Genomic DNA, 18,950 nt, shown 5'->3' with positions numbered 1-18,950 from the left:
GCAGCGGGACGACTGGGTGGGACGGGCAGAGCCTGTGTCAACGCGCAGGCTTTTGGGCCGGGGCTCCTCACGGGGAAGCGGCTCCTCGTTCGCTTTCACGGCCCAGCGCCCAGCCAACGCGGGGCCACGCCAGAGGACAGGGCCTGCCGGTCTGGGTGTGTCTGCTCCCCACTGAATGTGTTTGCTCCGAGTGCCCACGAGCTCTAGGGGCTAGGCTGCCGGTTTCTGCCTATGTTCTAGATAGGGGGCGACGCGACTGCCAGCCTCTCCTCCGAGGGCCCCACTGGCAGCGGGGAGCATGCCTCAGAGCCGCCGCTTGCGGTCCTTTCCCTCCTGTACACGGTGAACACCAAAGACGAGTTTCAATCATTCAAACAATGAAAACACAAACCAGACAGTCAAGATACAGCACATATTCTCCAACATGGGAGTGTTCTACAAACACCGGCTTAAGGAGCTGGAAGCACATTTACTGCGCGTCTACTAAATGGAGGTTTTACTCCCTTGCACCGTAAGAGTTTAAGGTATCAAAAAAGGCGTGCTCGTGTAAACAGAAAGAGACTTGCTGCACGTAAGGAAACAGATGCATGGCGGGAGACATCAAGGCACAAAGAGCGCGGAGCCACGGAGGTTCACCGGTGGCCCCTGGATGCCCCACCGCACTCCCTGACCACCTGGCCTCCTCTGCCTCTCACTGGGGCAGACTCAGCACTATGGGCTCCACGATTTCTATAGGTCATTTCACTGCGCAATTTCATTTTTTGAAAAGCTTCAGACACCTTACCTCCTAAAGAAAACCAGGCCAATAGTTGTTGGAAAACACTCCACAATATATGTAAAACTATGTAAATTTTACATTATTTTAACCGAATTAAAAGAATTACATACATGCTAAGCACCATTCCTAATAATTCTGAACTCCATCAGACCTCATGGCAACACAGTGACAATGTGTCATGGTTATAAGTAGACATTTCAACAGTTATAAGCAGACACTTCAGTTCCAGCACACTTCAGGACAAACATGCTTAACATCTGTCTCGTGAACTTCTTTCAGTAAACAGCACCATCTTTTAACTCTCGGACGCGCCTGTTTGGAAAACACGTAGCAGGTTATTTGTAGGAGGCAGGTGTTTCCTCGCTCGTAAAATCATTTAGCCTAACCATTTCCTGATTTAACAGATTAGGACACTTCATCAAACAATGACATTTAGTTTTACTACCTATTATTTGTTTGATGTTCAGAGATCTTAGGAGCAGGCAACAGCCACCAGAGATCAATAAAGACCATGAGATAATGTGTGGGCTTAAACCAGGGGGCGTCTGCTGCTCCTCTGACCTCACAGCACGCTGGCCTCTAACGCTGCCTTCTTATCGGCAGGAGGAAACGACGTCACTCAGATGGCATTTCCTCCTCCTGAACAGATAACTCAGAACTTGGGTTTGCAGGACAGTTACTCAATGCGCACACCTGTAACACCGTCTAACAGCAAAACACCCTGTGCACCGCTCTCTGCTCTCGGGTTACAGAGCCCGGAGCGAGGTGAGGTTGGTGTCAGCCCTCAGAGGAGTCAGAGAGGGTATTCCCTGAGGGGGCACGAGGCAGCAGACCTTCAAGGACTGAGGTCACAGGTTTAATACAGAAGGAAGAACAGATGTCAATTTAAAGGGGCAGATTATGGAATTAAGTGTAAAACAAAAAGCAACATGCTGAGCAACATTCTCTTTCAATACAAATACTGTTAGAACGTATGCAGTGTGAACAAATACGCTTCTTTTTCTTTACAGAAGGTGTTATTTTAAACACACACTCATTGGAAAAGACCCTGATGCTGGGAGGGATTGGGGGCAGGAGGAGAAGGAGACGACAGAGGATGAGATGGCTGGATGGCATCACTGACTCGATGGACATGAGTTTGAGTGAACTCCGGGAGTTGGTGATGGACAGGGAGGCCTGGCCTGTGGCGATTCATGGGGTCACAAAGACTCAGACACGACTGAGCGACTGAACTGAGCTGAACTAGTTAATGTTACTTAAAAGCGAGGCCACCTGACAGCTCACAGACAGGGAAAGTCTATGGTCACCAAGGTGCCGGATTACGCGACTGTGTCTGCTCCCTGAAGTGAAGCAGACTAGGACGGGGAGGTGGCTGCCAGGGAGGAGTTATCTTTAACACGGCTTCCTGTGTGTGTCCACCAGGCAGGGGGCTGGTCCGAAACCTGAGTTTACTTGGTGGCCGGACAGCCAGAAAGAACAGCGGTAGGAGACTGTCTTCCAGCTCTGTGTCCCCCAGCCCCCAGCTGGACGCTGTGAACTGAGTGGCCTCCTATGGGCACCAGGGCCCCGGGGCCCACAGGGGTGCAGACGGCATCTCCCAGGAGGAGGGCTGCCAGCTGGGTAACAGAGCAGGAGGCCAGGGAGGGGTCCCTGACGGATCAGGAGCCAGTTACCCACCCACAGTACCAACAGGGACTAACAGGTATACCCAAGGGTGTGGATGCCTCAGATGGTGGGCAGTGAGGCTTATGATAATACATGGTCTTCGTTGGGGAAGTCAAATATTAATATTTATGAAGCTGCAAAGCTCTAAAGTGGAAACCAAAAAAAAATTCCTTATTTCAGGGAAAGCAGTATTTCTCTCTCCTGCTCAGATATCATTTTGTAGGCATGAAATACATTCAATATCTTGCATTGAGCTGTATTAAAACTGCAGGGGGAAATTTTTAGCAATAGGAAAACTTATTACACTTTTAAAGAGCGCATACTTCGGTCCGTGCATGTCACAAGAAACCCCAGGCCCTGGAGAGCAAGCTGTGCGGCCTGTCCCGAGCCCTCCTGCACCCAGGGCCCAGGGGGCCGCTCCCCGGGAGGGCGCACAGCACACACCCGAGGGGACGGCACACACACGTCAGACGTGATTTCACGGCCTTTTAAGGATTTTGTGCCACACAACCTGCTAAGAGCCGAGGGGGTAACCTTCTTCTCATTTTCCATTATGTGTGTATTCTACAAGTGGACCAATTTGGTGGATGCTACAGCTTACCATTGTAATTGCTGCTAATTACAAAGCAGCAACAAAATCTCTGCTATCGCACCTACAGTTACAGAGCAAACAACAAATTCAAAACAGGTTTGAAAGCCACAGACCCTGCAGAACTCTGTCCTTGATCCCTGAAGGTGTGACAGGGTGGCCATGAACACCCACTGACCACTGACAACAGGGAGCCCAGCACGCCGCGGTAGAAGCAGTCACTACTCTAAACGACACGAAATAACTGCAAATCGACTTGTTTTTACTAATCAGTTGCAGTGACAATTCTTTCATTGTTTCATATTCTTTGGTTAATTATTTATTTAGAGTTTTATTATACATATGATACAACAGGAAAAAATAACTCCTATCAATTATATTTTTAAACTAGTAAAAACAAAATATAATTTCAAAGGGTTATTATGAGAGGTGAACATAATAATACTCTTCACTCATTAAATAAAACACAGAAGTGGTATTTTAATGTCAATATAATTAAGAATCAAACTGAAGAAGCTGTTTATAAACATGAAGAATAAAGAAGCAAAATTTGATCACTGGCTAACTGAAATAAACCTAGAAATACAGTCTAGAACGCATGGCTTTATAGAAATTAGCATGACTCTTAACTGCCTCATTTGCTATATAAGTGGCTTATAGCTTCCCACAAAACATATTACCTTTTTTTCAAAGGTGCGTTTTAAGTGACTTCTCTCCATTTGAAACTTATTTTCTTGGTCCTGTGAATAATACATATTTATCTTTATTATACTTAAAATCTCTTCTAGGGTCAATAAAATTAGTAATCTAATGAAACAAGTCAATCTCTTTGATGACAAACTTATTTGGGTTTTGCCAGTAAGTGAGCCCTGCCTGTCCAGTTTTCTACAGCACAGAGACATGAATAGCTTTCTGCTGGAGGCCATAAAATGTCCATTAACTGAAGATGCTGCTACTCTCAAAAGCACTTACGTGACAGTGAGAGAGACACTTTCTGACCCCCAGAGTTAGGAGACCACTTAGAAATGATCGGATGAATCAATATGAAAATAATGTGTTATATCACATATCAGGGTTTGGTACTTTTTGACCAAAGGAGAAAAAGAGTGGGTCTAAAATTCACGGGCCGTCTGGTGTCGGGACGCCACGCTCCCACTCAGGTGGCCCCGGCTCCGTCTCCGTCAGGGAGCTAGGACCCTGCGTCCACTGGGCGCAGCCAACACCAGACAGATGAATGAACAAGAGGAGCGAAAGAGAAAAGGGAAGAGAGAGCGCCTATCAGGAATGGCGGGCAGTAATTTAAAGAGGACATTATTCTAAAATAACAGTATATTTAAATAAGGTTTATTTTTCAAACTAATCTCGTAAGAGTAGATTGTCCAAATTAAAATTGCTCTTCTTAACTCGTCACATTAGCATTTACTTTTGTAAAAATAAGTAAGATGAGAAATGATAAGTGCAGTAAAACAACCAGAAACGGTTACCTGCGTTTCTGAGCTTTTTAACTGACACTCACTTATACGTTTACACCCAGAAAAGGACAGTGACTGTTAGCCATTGTTCTGTTTAAAAGCACAGGACTCACCTTGAGCTGCTGCTTTCTCTGAAGTTCTGATTCCTGTAATTGTTGCTTTAATTGACAGATGTTCTGTTCTAGCTCTTTAATCATACCAGATGCCTAAAATAATAAAAAATGAAATTTTGATTTTTATATCATCCTACAAACTTCCAGTTGAATAAATTTACCGTTTTTCTTCTTGAAGTTTCAATTAGAATTAAAATTGTCTATAAATATGAATTTTACAAAAATTTAAGTTAAAAAATCCTTAAAGTGAAAATATAAATTCATAGTATTTAAAGTTATGAAAATACTGATATAAAAAGAATAAGTAAACAGAAAACTTTTTAAATGTTCGTTTAAAAACCAAATCCACTGGAATACCTATTAGGTTGGTACAAAAGTAATTGCAGTTTTTGCATTGGTGTAATTTGCCATTTGATATTGGAACACATTCTAAATAAATGTGATGGTTATGTTATATACATCATTTTAATGCACATTTTTCATTTTATGGTTTTTTTTGCTAATGACTTATTACTTGCTGTTTATTTTATATTTATTTTAAACTACAGAAAAGATGTTAGACATAAAGCAAATTCGAGTGATTTTCTTATTTGAGTTCAAAATGAGTTATAAGGCAGCAGGGACCCTTGCGCTGACAGCAACACGTGTGGCCGAGGAGCTGCAGGAAGCCGGACGGCGTAGCGGCGGCCCAGGAAGCCTTACGGAGGAAACAGAGTCGTGAAGATTAAAGAGCCGGTCGTCGGACGTTGACGACGACAATCGAGAGCCACCATCGAAGCTGACCCTCTTACTACTACGTAAGAAGCTGCCAAAGAATCCGAGGTGGACCATTCTGTGGTCATTGGCGTTTGAAACAAACTGGAAAGGTGGAAAAGCTCGGTAAGTGGGTCCCTCGGGAGCGGACCACAAGTCAAAACGGTCATCGTTTTGAAGTGTCGTCTCTTATTCTATGCAACAATGACGAACCATTTCTCAATCAGATTGTGATGTGTGATTAAAAGTGGATTTTAATACAACTGGCGATGACCAGCTCAGTGGCTGGACAGAGAAGAAGCTCCAAAGCAGTTCCCACAGCCAAACTTGCACTAAAAAACAGTCATGTTTGGTGGTCTGCTGCCGGTTTGATACACTACAGCTTCCTGAATCCCCGCGCAACATTACATCTGAGAAATATGCTCAGCAAATCGATGAGATGCACCAAAAACTGCCACGCCTGCAGCCAGCACTGCTCAGAAAGGGCCTGATTCTCCATGACAACGCCTGACTGCACATCGCACAACCAGTGCTTCAGAAGCTGAAAGAACTGGGCTACGAAGCGTCCCTCATCTGCCATTTTCACCTCACCTCTCGCCAACCGACGACCACTTCTTCAAGCATCTTCACAACTTTCTGCAGGAAAACGCTTCCACAGCCAGCAGGAGGCAGAACATCTTTCTAAGAGCTCATCAAACCCCAAAGCACTGACTGTTATGCTTTGATTTTAAAGCTTTTATGCTTTGATTTTAGAGACTTTAAGCACTGATTTTAATAAGAGTAAACAAACTTATTTCTCATTGGGAAAAATGTGTTGATTGTAGTGGTTCCTAGGCTCCCCTGGTGGCTCAGAGGTTAAAGTGTCTGTCTGCAATGCGGGAGACCTGGGTTCAATCCCTGGGTCAGAAAGATCCCCTGGAGAAGGAAATGGCAACCCACTCCAGTATGCTTGCCTGGAGAATCCCATGGATGGAGGAGCCTGGTGGGCTACAGTCCATGGGGTCGCAAAGCGTCAGACACGACTGAGCGACTTCACTTCACTTTTTGGTTCCCATTTTGATCAGTAAAGATGCGTTTGAGTTTCGTTATAATAATTTAAAATTCAGTCTGAAACCATGATTATGTTTGCACCAACCTAATAATTCTTGAAATATCAAGTAATTGACCACTTAAGCACCGCAGCTATAGGATTTTCTCTTCATAAAGTTTCAATTATCTGACACAAAAGGGGATGGGTGCCCTAAGGGAGTCTGTAGGTTCATATACATGTGAGGGCAAGAAAACTAATGTATAACCAAGATCACAAAATATTAATAATAATATTAATTGCTATTGTTATATTCAAACTATTAGCTCTATACATTATTAACACTATTACTGATTACTTAATTAATTAACTATTAACATAACAATGTATAGAGTTATTTGAGTTACTCAAGTAATAATGTACAGTTAGTCAAAAATGTTTTATTAAAACAACTGAACTCTAGTAATCAGTTTAATTAAAAGGGTTGATTTACAGCAGATTTTAATGTATTAAGGATTTGCGTTGTGCTATACATTAGACATTCAGCATTAAATTAAGCAAAGGAGACTCCTTTACACGCCAGATAGTAGGCTTCCACAGGGCACTTCCGGTTCTGTGCTGAGTGAAGGGAATAACGACTCTGGCTGGCTATAGCTTCCAGCTCCTACAATACCTTAGCAGCAGAAAGAGCATGTTCCTTTTTCAGAAGGTTGACATCAGCATCACACTTGGTTTGTAATAGTTTCAGGTTTTGCTCATAATCACTGACGAGATGGTCTTTCTCTTTATGCAGTGTATTGCGCCTAAAAGCAACCAAAGAATAAAATACACTTCCAATGTATTTATCATCAACCTCGAAAATGGAATTTTTTAGCCAGTCAAATCCAAATGCATTATCTTTCAATACATCAAATAAGTAAGCACATTTTTATCAAGTATTTTTAAACAGTATGCTTCTTATATTCAATGGTACTTAAAAATTTTAACAAACAGCAGCATTTAAACTGGAAACCTCCCAAGGTTAAATGCACAAGTTTTTAATTTTACCAAATAACTTACAGAGTTAATGTCAGTTTTTTTAGCCACACCTGAGAGTTGTCTGACCTCAGACAATACCTTGCCTTTACTTCTTGTAATTCATTACATGTTATCTGGTAACATCTCTCCAGTTCCAGTTTTTCTTGAATTAATTTCTGTTTCTGTAAATTACTGTTCTCCGCTTCTCCAGTCAGCTGCTGGACACGGGACTCCAGTTCTTTGATCATCTGGTTCTAAAAGAATAGTTCATTGTTAAGAAAGCCTCTGACTTTATAACAATATAACAATTCTGCATCATTAAGTAACCTGAAGAAAAATGCAAGGGATTAGCGATAAGAATATAAAAAAAAAGTACCATAAACCATACTAATAAAAACCAAACCAACCTCTAAATTAACTGTCTTTTATTAAAAAAAAAAAAAAAGGAGCGCTTTCTACCATGAAAGACAGGCTAACATGTTTGTACACTTTTAGCCTCTCATTTGTTCAATGAGCGGGTATTCATTCACTGAAACAGCACCATTCTGATCCGGGGATATAAGCTTAAGTGCATGCATGCTAAGTCGCTTCACTCATGTCCAACTATTTGGAACGCTATGGACAATAGCCCGTCGGGCTCCTCTGTCCATGGGATTCTCTAGCCAAGATTACTGGAGTGGATTGCCATTTCCTTCTTCAGGGATCTTTCTGACTCAGGGATTCAACCCACATCTCTTACATACCGCATTGGCAAGAGGGCTCTTTACCACGAGCGTGACCCAGAAGGCCACTATTTACATTAGCACCCTCCCAAAAAAGTATGATAAAATATGTACAAGAGCTACATGTGGTAAATTACAAACCTCTGATGAAAGAATGAGAAAAATCAAAGAACTAAATAAATGGAGAGATAGCCCATGTTCATGGATAGGAAGACTCAGTAATGCAATGTTGGTTATTCCCAACTTGATTTATAGATTTAATGCAACACCAATTAAAATCCCAGAAAATTATTTTATGGATATGAATCAGATCAGATCAGATCAGTCGCTCAGTCGTGTCCGACTCTTTGCGACCCCATGAATCGCAGCACGCCAGGCCTCCCTGTCCATCACCAACTCCCGGAGTTCACTGAGACTCACGTCCATGGAGTCAGTGATGCCATCCAGCCATTTCATCCTCTGTCGTCCCCTTCTCCTCCTGCCCCCAATCCCGCCCAGCATCAGAGTCTCTTCTAATGAGTCAACTCTTCTCATGAGGCGGCCAAAGTACTGGAGTTTCAGCTTTAGCATCACTCCTTCCAAAGAGATCCCAGGGCTGATCTCCTTCAGAATGGACTGGTTGGATCTCCTTGCAGTCCAAGGGACTCTCAAGAGTCTTCTCTAACACCACAGTTCAAAAGCATCAATTCTTTGACACTCAGCCTTCTTCACAGTCCAACTCTCACATCCATACATGACCACAGGAAAAACCATAGCCTTGACTAGACGAACCTTTGTTGGCAAAGTAATGTCTCTGCTTTTGAATATGCTATCTAGGTTGGTCATAACTTTCCTTCCAAGGAGTAAGCGTCTTTTAATTTCATGGCTGCAGTCACCATCTGTAGTGATTTTGGAGCCCAGAAAAATAAAGTCTGACACCGTTTCCCCATCTATTTGCCATGAAGTGCTGGGACCGATGCCATGATCTTCGTTTTCTGAATGTTGAGCTTTAAGCCAACTTTTTCACTCTCCACCTTCACTTTCATCAAGAGGCTTTTTAGTTCCTCTTCACTTTCTGCCCTAAGGGTGGTGTCGTCTGCATATCTGAGGTTCTTGATATTTCTCCCGGCAATGTTGATTCCAGTTTGTGTTTCTTCCAGTCCAGGTTTCTCATGATGTACTCTGCATAGAAGTTAAATAAGCAGGGTGACAATATACAGCCTTGACGAACTCCTTTTCCTATTTGGAACCAGTCTGTTATTCCATGTCCAGTTCTAACTGTTGCTTCCTGACCTGCATACAAATTTCTCAAGAGGCAGGTCAGGTGGTCTGGTATTCCCATCTCTTTCAGAATTTTCCACAGTTTATTGTGATCCACACAGTCAAAGGCTTTGGCATAGTCAATAAAGCAGAAATAGATGTTTTTCTGGAACTCTCTTGCTTTTTCCATGATCCAGCAGATGTTGGCAATTTGATCTCTGGTTCCTCTGCCTTTTCTAAAACCAGCTTGAACATCAGGAAGTTCACGGTTCACATATTGCTGAAGCGTGGCTTGGAGAATTTTGAGCATTACTTTACTAGCGTGTGAGATGAGACAAAAGGCACAAAATACCCAATGCAAAATTGAAAGAGAAGAACAAAGTTGGAAGACTGACACTGCCTACTTCAAGACTTACTATAAGACACAGTAATCAAAGCACTGCGGCCTGTCAAAGGAAAAGACAACCAGATCAACGGAACAGAACAGAGAGGCCAGAAAGAGCCCCCCATAAACACGGCCTGACTTGTGACAAGGAAACAAAAGCAGTACAACAGAGCAAAGACAGAGTCTTCAACCAACGGCACTGGGACAACTGGACAACTAACGCAAAAACCAACCGACGCAAAAAGAGGGGTCTAGCGCAGATCTTACACACTAACTCAGAGATCACAGACCTCAATGGAACAACCGGATAACCAACGCAAAAAGACAGGTGTAGCACAGATCTTACAAACTAACTTACAAGACATCACGGACCTCAATGCAAAATGCAAAACCTCAAAAATCCCAGGAAATAACATAGGGAAAGCCTAAATTATCTTAAGTTGGCAAGGAGTTTTTAGATACAATATCCATGGTACAATGCACTAAAGAAATAGTTGACAAATTGGACTTTATTAAGATTAAAATTATCTATTCCACAAAAGACAGTATGTAGTAAGAGAATCAGAACATAAGCCACAGATGGGGAGAAATACTTGCAAAAGACGCATCTGATGAAGGACTGTTATCCAAAATATACAAAGAACTCTTACAATTCAACAATAATAAAATAAAAACCTAATTTAAAAATGGGTTAAAGACTTAGACACCCTACCAGAGAAGATATACAGCTGATGAATAAGCGTAGGAGAGGATGTCCTATCACACGTCACCATATATCATGGAAATGCAGATTAAACAGCAAGGAGACTGCACCCATCAGAACACTGACAGCAAACGCTGACGAGGGTCTGGAGCAACAGGAACTCTCACTAACTGCCGGCAGGAAGGAAAGTAGCACATGCAGCTTGGAAGGCAGTTTGCAGGCTCTTAGAAAACACGCTCTTTTCATACAGCCCAGGAAGAAAACACGCTCTCTTCATACAGTCCAGGAAGAAAACACACTCTCTTCATACAATCCAGGAAGAAAATACGCTCTCTTCATACAGTCCAGGAAGAAAACACGCTCTCTTCATACAGTCCAGGAAGAAAACACACTCTCTTCATACAGCCCAGGAAGAAAACACACTCTCTTCATACAGCCCAGGAAGAAAACACACTCTGTTCATACAGTCCAGGAATCATGCTGCTGGGTGTTTGCCCAAATGAGTTAAAATTTGTGTCCACATGAAAACCTGCACACAGATGTTTACAGCAGCTGTGTACTCACAGCTGGCAAACAGCAATGCAGACGCCCTTCAGGAGGCGGATGGATAAACTGCAGTGCGTGTGAGGACGGGACAGTGCTCAGCACTACGGGGAAATGAGCTCTCAGACCACGAAGAGGCACAGAGGAGACCTACAGGCATGTTAATAAGCAGAAGGAACCAACTGGAAAAGTATACTGTACGACTCCAATGACATGATTTTCTGGAGACAACTGCCAGGGGCTGGGTGAGGGGAAAGATGAGTGGGTGGAGACGGAGGATTTTTAGGGCAGTGGAAATGCTGCGTCCAATACTAACGTTAGGTCAATCTGTGGCATTATGCACTTGCCCAAGTCCACAGAACATACAACACTGAGACTCAACTCTGACGTAAGAGATGGACTCTGGGAGATGGTGCACTCTGGTGGGGGTGTCCATGGTGGTGGGCTCTGCCTGTCAGCAGAAGGGACAGGGCTTATGGGAATCTAGCTTCCCCCTCATTTCTGCTGTGAATAAAATAGCTCTAAAAAAACCAAGTCTACAGAAAACAGGCCCTAGTTTTCTAGTTCTTCCCTTTACCACATGATTCGACTCATTTTCTCAGGCTCAAACTGATTTTGGAAATAAATTTTCTGTATAATGTCCATCCTAATTCCAACATACAAAGATCAAATTGTCAAAGACTCACTTACCCTGAGAGTCTCTTAGCAATTAATTCAAATAATCTATATGTTTGCACAGGAGACAGATACTAAATAAACAGACCAAAATGGGCCAACACAATCTGCTTGGCCCTGTCTGTGAAGGTCAGAGAGCCCCGGGGCTGTGCCCAACAGAACAGTCGCCGAGGGGAGACAAGCACTGGAAGGGACGAGAGGATTCAGGGTGGAGAAGCAGGATGGCAGTCAGTCGAACTGGAAAGACCAGGAAAGAGGGACGAAAGAAACAGCAGAAGGAACAGAGCAAAAAATAAGCAGGTCTAACACGAAGACAGGATGGTTCTCACACGAAGCCCCACACACTGAGCGCCTGCGTAACACCTGGCTGGTGAAGCTTGCTTGGTTTCTGGTGTGAAGGCGCTATTAAAGGTGTCCCTGCTGTGCGGCCAGGTGTCACACGAACTGGAAACGCGGCTTCTGTTCTAAGAGCTGCATTTACCGAACAGATACTTCTACATACGCTGGCACAGACTCTCTGATTCAAGAAGCGAAATGTATGATCACAGTTGTTCAGTTGACTATTTGTATTTACTATATTTATTTTTAAAAGCATTTTCTTAACAATTAGACAAAATAAAGCAAACATATCAATAAACAAAAAGAAACTTAAATCTTATGTCTGGGGAAACCCTACAGACATATATGAAATACCTTAACAACATTTGGCCAAAATAATCTTTTTTTCTTTAATGAATACAGAGACCTGAGGGGACACAGAACAGTGGAAACTCAAAATGGGGCCACAAGTCACACAGAGGCTGACGCCGGGTCATATTCTTCAGGCTGTAACAAACAGGGTGGAAGGGGATTCCAGGCTTTTTAACTACAGAGTCAGAGAGGAACAGACAGATTACCTTGGGCACAAAGAATAGCTGCCCACACTGCGGCCTCAGAGGGGGCGCTCGGAACACGAGGTTGGAGTTTGTAAACGGACATGGCTTGTAGACAGAAGTTACGATGGGCATTAGGTTAGCAATTCAAGGTCTCGGTCGCGGGGAAGCAAGACAACCGGCACAGGTGGGACGTGGAACAAGAGGTCAACGGCGGGGGGCGCGACCAGCAGGCGGCCGGGAGGACCCGGAATGGGGCAACAATGGCCTGAGCCTGAGTGGTAGCTGTGGAAACGGAAGGGGGCGGAGCAGCTCCCAGCAAACTCCCAGAGGAGCAGAGTGACTGCGAAAACACCGTAGGCAGGAAACGAGAAGCAGCAAAAAGCATCAATCCTTCAGGTCCAAAGTCGAATACTCCAGGAGAAGTGGAAAATTGGGAATTTAGAGGAAGGTTGTGAAAGGGTATTATTTTGTGAGGAAATACAGACATTATTTTCAGCAAGTACTAGGAAATTATAAAATATCTGATGGGCTTTCAGTTAAATAACCGATAGAATAAGAAATGTTAGAATTTTACATACAAACTGTGTGAAATCCTCTAGGAGTCAAAAATTAGAAAGGATTAGTAATCAGCAACTACTTATATAGTCCAAAGTTCAACTCCTATGGCAAAAGGAGCAACATATTTTATTTCATAAAATTCTTCTTGAAATATATATACAAGATGCACAAACCTTAAACATATATTTTGATAATTTGTTACTTGAAAATAGCCATGAACCAGTGCTGGTGATGTTTTAGTCACTAAGTCATGCCCAACCCTCGTGACCCTATGGATTATAGCCTGCCAGGTCCGTGGGATTTCCTAGGCAGGAACACTAGAGTGGGTTGCCATTTCCTTCTCCAGGGGATCTTCTGCACCCACGGATCAAACCTGTGTCTCCTGTACTGCAAGCGGATTCTTCACCACTGAGCCACCAGGGAAGCCACGCCATGAGCCAGTGCAAGATAAAAGCACGGGGACTGCTCAGATGCCTTATTGCTCATCCTCCACAAAAAGGTAACCACTATTCTGATGTCCATCACCAAAAAAACTTTGTCTTTTGCTGAACTTTCTGTAAATAAATTCAGAGAGTATGTACCCTTTCGGGTCAGGCATATCGCGCCTGTGAGAGCTGTCATCCATGCCATGGGGTACAGCAGTATTTTCAGTGCTATATTCAGTATTCCGTTGTGGAATACACCTAAAATAATTCATCCATGTTATCGACTGGTTGGTTGTTTTCAGCGTTCAGTTGTTAACAATAATGCTGCTATGAACGTTTTCACACATGTTTCATGGTGCACGTATTCACCCATTTCTTTTGGTTGGACATTCTGTACTGAAATGCTGAGTCATAAGTGATTTGAAAACTATGACCAGGCAAAAACTTGAAAGTGAATGTTTGTAACAGCAAACGTGTATAGCTGCCAAAAGCAGATGCGACCAAGATGTCCTTCGATAGATACGTGGATAAACAATGCTAATCCATATAATTGAATATTATTCAGCAATAAAAAGAAATGAGCTATAAAGCCATAAAAAGACACGAAGAAACCATGTATGTATAATTCTTAATGAAAGGAGCCAGTCTGAAAAGGCTACATACTGTATGATTCCAATTACATGATATTCTGGAAAAGAAACTGCAAAAAACGATGTTTTACAGTCAAGGTGATTGGTGGCTGCAGAGATCCTGGGGAGAGGGGCAAGGCGGAACAGGGAGAAGCCCGTGTGAGTTCAAAACAGTGAAAACGCTACGCGTGAAACCGTAAAGGCACGTGTGGCTACATGCATTTGTCAAAACCCACCGAGTTTTAAAGCACAGAGGACGAGCTGTATGCAAACTTAAAAAATAATTTAGTAGTTCGGGGATCCCAGGAACAAATACAGGCTGTGAAAAGAGGATCTCGTTGCATCACAAATATGTAAAAACCTCACTGAAGGGGTGGCAGGAGAGGTGAGGACCCGAGCGTGTCTGGAACTCGCGGCACCCGAGACCAGAGGCAACCAGAGCCGCGCGTGTGCCCGTCCTGGTCTGCAGGCTCGGTCCTGCGGGGACACGGACTAACAGCCTGAGGCTCCGTTCCGGTCGGCAGGCTTGGCCCTGCGGGGACACGGACTAACAGCCCTGATCACGTCCATGCCTGTGGACTGAGACTGAACACCCAGAAAGGGAACGGACGAGGGCGGAGGCCACGCTCCCACCGCCAGGCTGGGAATTTACAGACGAGTGGAGAAGGCCAGACTAACTCACGTGGCAAAGGGTTAGAGCTACGGACACCAGTAAGAGGGTATGTTTAGCTTAACACAGATGCAGTTGGTTACATACACTACGGTTCATCGATGTGCCTAGACACACAGGCTTGTATACACACAAACACTTTGTCTGGTGAGAGGACAGGAAAGAAACGACACCCCCGCAGTCACGAGCACCCCCTGAAAGCAGACCCCGGTCTCTAACACCATTCTCCACGTCCTCCACATTGCGGGGGAGGCCAGAGGGGCCCCGGGGCCTCCTGGAGAATCTCCCAGTGGCTGAAGCTAGAGCAACTTACGTGACAAAATGAAGGAATACGGGATCATAACCCAGAACATAAATAATATCCACACTAAATAAATTAACAAACGAGGGAGAAGAGACAGACTTTCCTGTAGAGAAACTCCCAATAATTCACAGATTCCCCTCCCTTGAGTACAGAGAGTACACCCCGCACCCCTCATGCATGGGCTCCTCATGGGAACTGTCTTCCCAAGAGTGTGGGAAGGCCGGAGGACGCTGTCACAGGGAGAACCCAGCACACACCCGTGGCCAGGCGGCCAGGGGAAAACCCAGCACACACCGCGCCAGGCGGCCAGGGGAGAACCCAGCACACACCTGCAGCCAGGCAGCCAGGGCTAGCGACAGGGAGAGCCAAACACACCCACAGCCAGGTGGCCAGGGGAGAACCCAGCACACACACGCAGTCAGGTGGCCAGGGCTACCGTTCACGGGGTGGCCACAGGTAGCGTGTGCCCCTGATGTGATACGGAGAGCAGCAGTCTACTTCCATGACCTACTGCGTCAGCCCGTAACCCCATCTTATCGTGAGAAGAACAGGAGGCGGGGTGCCCTGCAGTATTCCTGACCAGGCCTCCTCACAACTGCCAAGATCATGAGACAGAAGGGGCGTCTGAGACACTGCCACAGCCCAGAGGAGCCTACGGAGGAAACAGAACGTGGCGTCTGGATGAGATCCTGGAAAAGAAGGACACTAGGGAAAAGTGAAGGAAACGGAACCAACTATGGACTCTGGTTTATTACGGCGTCCTGCTGATCCGCTGACTGTAACAAGTGCGCCAAAATGACCTAAGATGTTACAAAGGGGGAGCTGGGTGTGGGGCACATGGGAACTCTACCATCCTCTCAAACTTCCTGTAAACCTAAAACCCTCTGAAAATAAAATCTATTTGTTTAAATGGCAATCCTATTCAAAATAATCAACTGATGCTATTCAGGATATTCTTCTTTAACACTGTGATGCTGGAAGAGAAACACTGGTGGCAACTATGAGATGATGGACCCCAGCCACGCTGGAGAGTGGCGACCTGCTCTGATTCACGCTTGCCACTCACAGTGGTGGTTAACTGTAAGTGGTTAACACAAAGCTTCACGTGCCTAAGGCCTCTGATACTCGTCAACTCGATTCAGGTCCATGAATAGAACTTGGAGTGTCATGGGCTTTGAATGGAAAAACATAGCTCATCTCTATTTCCAGTCCCCTGACTGACCTTCAGCACTTCCCTTCTACTATGAGTACAGTCAACCACCAATGAAGTATTAGCAATGCCTGTGAACGACGGAAATCACAGGTAGTTTACAGACCATTATAGTGCGGCATTATCTCTAACATTGTTTCAGTCAGTTCAGTCGCTCAGTCGTGTCTGACTCTGTGACCCCATGGACTGCAGCTTCCCTGTCCATTGCCAACTCCCGGAGTTCACTCAAACTCATGTCCATTGAGTCAGTGATGTCATCCAACCATCTCATCCTCTGTCGTCCCCTTCTCCTCCTGCCCTCAATCTTTCCCAGCATCACAGTCTTTTCCAATAAGTCACTTCTTTGCATCAGGTGACCAAAGTATTGGAGTTTCAGCTTCAGCATCAGTACTTCCAGTGAATATTCAGCACTGACTTCCTTTAGGATGGACTGGTTTGATCTCCTGGCAGTCTAAAGGACTCTCAAGAGTCTTCTCCAACACCACAGTTCAAAAGCATCAATTCTTCAGTGCTCAGCTTTCTAATATTGTTTACCCTCATCATTATTCATAAGTTACAACACTTATTAGGCCCACTGTGCAATCATGATATTTACTGCATTCATTTGGAAGCATATGTTTTACTTTATCATGACTCTGATTTATTAATATTTTGATGACTATAACTATAATTTCTTTGTCATCTTATATAATTTTATTAAATTGTCAAATACTATTCTGAGAGGGATACATAAACTTCACAAGATTGCCAGTGGCATCCGTGCTTAAGAGAGGGGCAAAGAATTCCGCTAAGAAAGCCTAAAATCTCAATAAAACCACTCACAGACTTTGTGTGTCTAAACCCCTGATACGAAGAGAGCCCTACATTTTACAGCTGTCACCTCCCCAAGCATCTAAGAACACTGCTATCATTTTCATATTTATAAGTTCTAACACATCGCTCTAAAAATCCAGTGTTTCCATGTTTAATTGTTAGTTTCACACAAGGAGACTCCTGCCAATACCAAAAGACACAGGTCTAATCATCTGTACAAACGCCTGCTTACAAAAAAATGGAACAGGGCAAAAAAAAAGACCCAATTAAAAAAAGAAGAGAGCTTGAAAGAAGAAAACACAGAAACTAATTCTCAGTGACAGCCTCGTCTTTCATCTTAAGCCGTGCCTTGAACTCTTCCTTGTTTAATTATTAAATCAGGAGCAGCTCAGCAAGGTCTGTCTAGAGTTGATGACTCTTAAATTCAACCCTGCTGACAGACCCTGTCCATTCTTCTCTATATTTTACTGTTACCTAATGACAAGGTCTGAATGCTAATTTTTAAATTCAACTTTCATTAAAAATAGAAAGCAGTTTCTCTAACAGTAGCCTCTTGGCCCCAAAATATGACTTCAGTTTACACCCCAAATTTATAAAAATTAAAAATTCTAATGTGAAAGCTATTACTGTCTTAATTTTGTCTAATGAAAAATAACAGTGCAGGAAACACTGTCTGGGGAGGCCTTACACACAGCTGTGAGAAGGAGAGAAGCGAAAAGCAAAGGAGAAAAGGAAAGATGTAAGCATCTGAATGCAGAGTTCCAAAGAATAGCAAGAAGAGATAAGAAAGCCTTCCTCAGTGATCAATGCAAAGAAATAGAGGAAAACAACAGAATGGGAAAGGCTAGACATCTCTTCAAGAAAATCAGAGATACCAAGGAAACATTTCATGCAAAGATGGGCTCGATAAAGGACAGAAATGATATGGACCTAACAGAAGTAGAAGATATTAAGAAGATGTGGCAAGAATACACAGAAGAACTGTACAAAAAAGACCTTCATGACCAAGATAATCACGATGGTGTGATCACTGACCTAGAGCCAGACATCCTGGAATGTGAAGTCAAGTGGGCCTTAGAAAGCATCACTATGAACAAAGCTAGTGGAGGTGATGGAATTCCAGTTGAACTACTCCAAATCCTGGAAGATGATGCTGTGAAAGTGCTGACCTCAATATGCCAGTAAATTTGGAAAACTCAGCAGTGGCCACAGGACTGGAAAAGGTCAGTTTTCATTCCAATCCCTAAGAAAGGCAACGCCAAAGAATGCTCAAACTACAGCATAATTGCACTCATCTCACACGCTAGTAAAGTTATGCTCAAAATTCTCCAAGCCAGGCTTCAGCAATACGTGAACCGTGAACTTCCTGATATTCAAGCTGGTTTTAGAAAAGGCAGAGGAACCAGAGATCAAATTGCCAACATTTGCTGGATCATGGAAAAAGCAAGAGAGTTCCAGAAAAACATCTATTTCTGCTTTCTTGACTATGCCAAAGCCTTGGACTGTGTGGATCACAATAAACTGTGGAAAATTCTGAAAGAGATGGGAATACCAGACCACCTGACCTGCCTCTTGAGAAATCTGTATGCAGGTCAGGAAGCAACAGTTAGAACTGGACATGGAACACCAGACTGGTTCCAAATAGGAAAAGGAGTAGGTCAAGGCTGTATATTGTCACCCTGCTTATTTAACTTCTATGCAGAGTACATCATGAGAAACGCTGGGCTGGAAGAAGCACAAGCTGGAATCAAGATTGCTGTGAGATATATCAAGAACCTCAGATAC

General features: G+C 43.8%; 1 protein-coding gene across 1 annotated transcript in view; it reads right to left on the bottom strand.

The window, feature by feature from the left end:
* CEP112 (centrosomal protein 112kDa) overlaps window positions 1-18,950 on the bottom strand; it is a 318,653-nt gene that overhangs the window by 236,094 nt on the left and 63,609 nt on the right. The window contains 4 exon segments of the mRNA XM_010856057.1: window positions 3,713-3,772; window positions 4,618-4,710; window positions 7,071-7,200; window positions 7,514-7,668. Of these exon segments, the coding sequence (XP_010854359.1) occupies window positions 3,713-3,772; window positions 4,618-4,710; window positions 7,071-7,200; window positions 7,514-7,668 (438 nt within the window).

Source organism: Bison bison, unplaced genomic scaffold (assembly GCF_000754665.1).
Source record: "Bison bison bison isolate TAMUID 2011002044 unplaced genomic scaffold, Bison_UMD1.0 scf7180017864371, whole genome shotgun sequence".
Lineage (NCBI taxonomy): Eukaryota > Metazoa > Chordata > Mammalia > Artiodactyla > Bovidae > Bison > Bison bison.
This window is presented reverse-complemented; position numbering and strand designations above follow the sequence as displayed.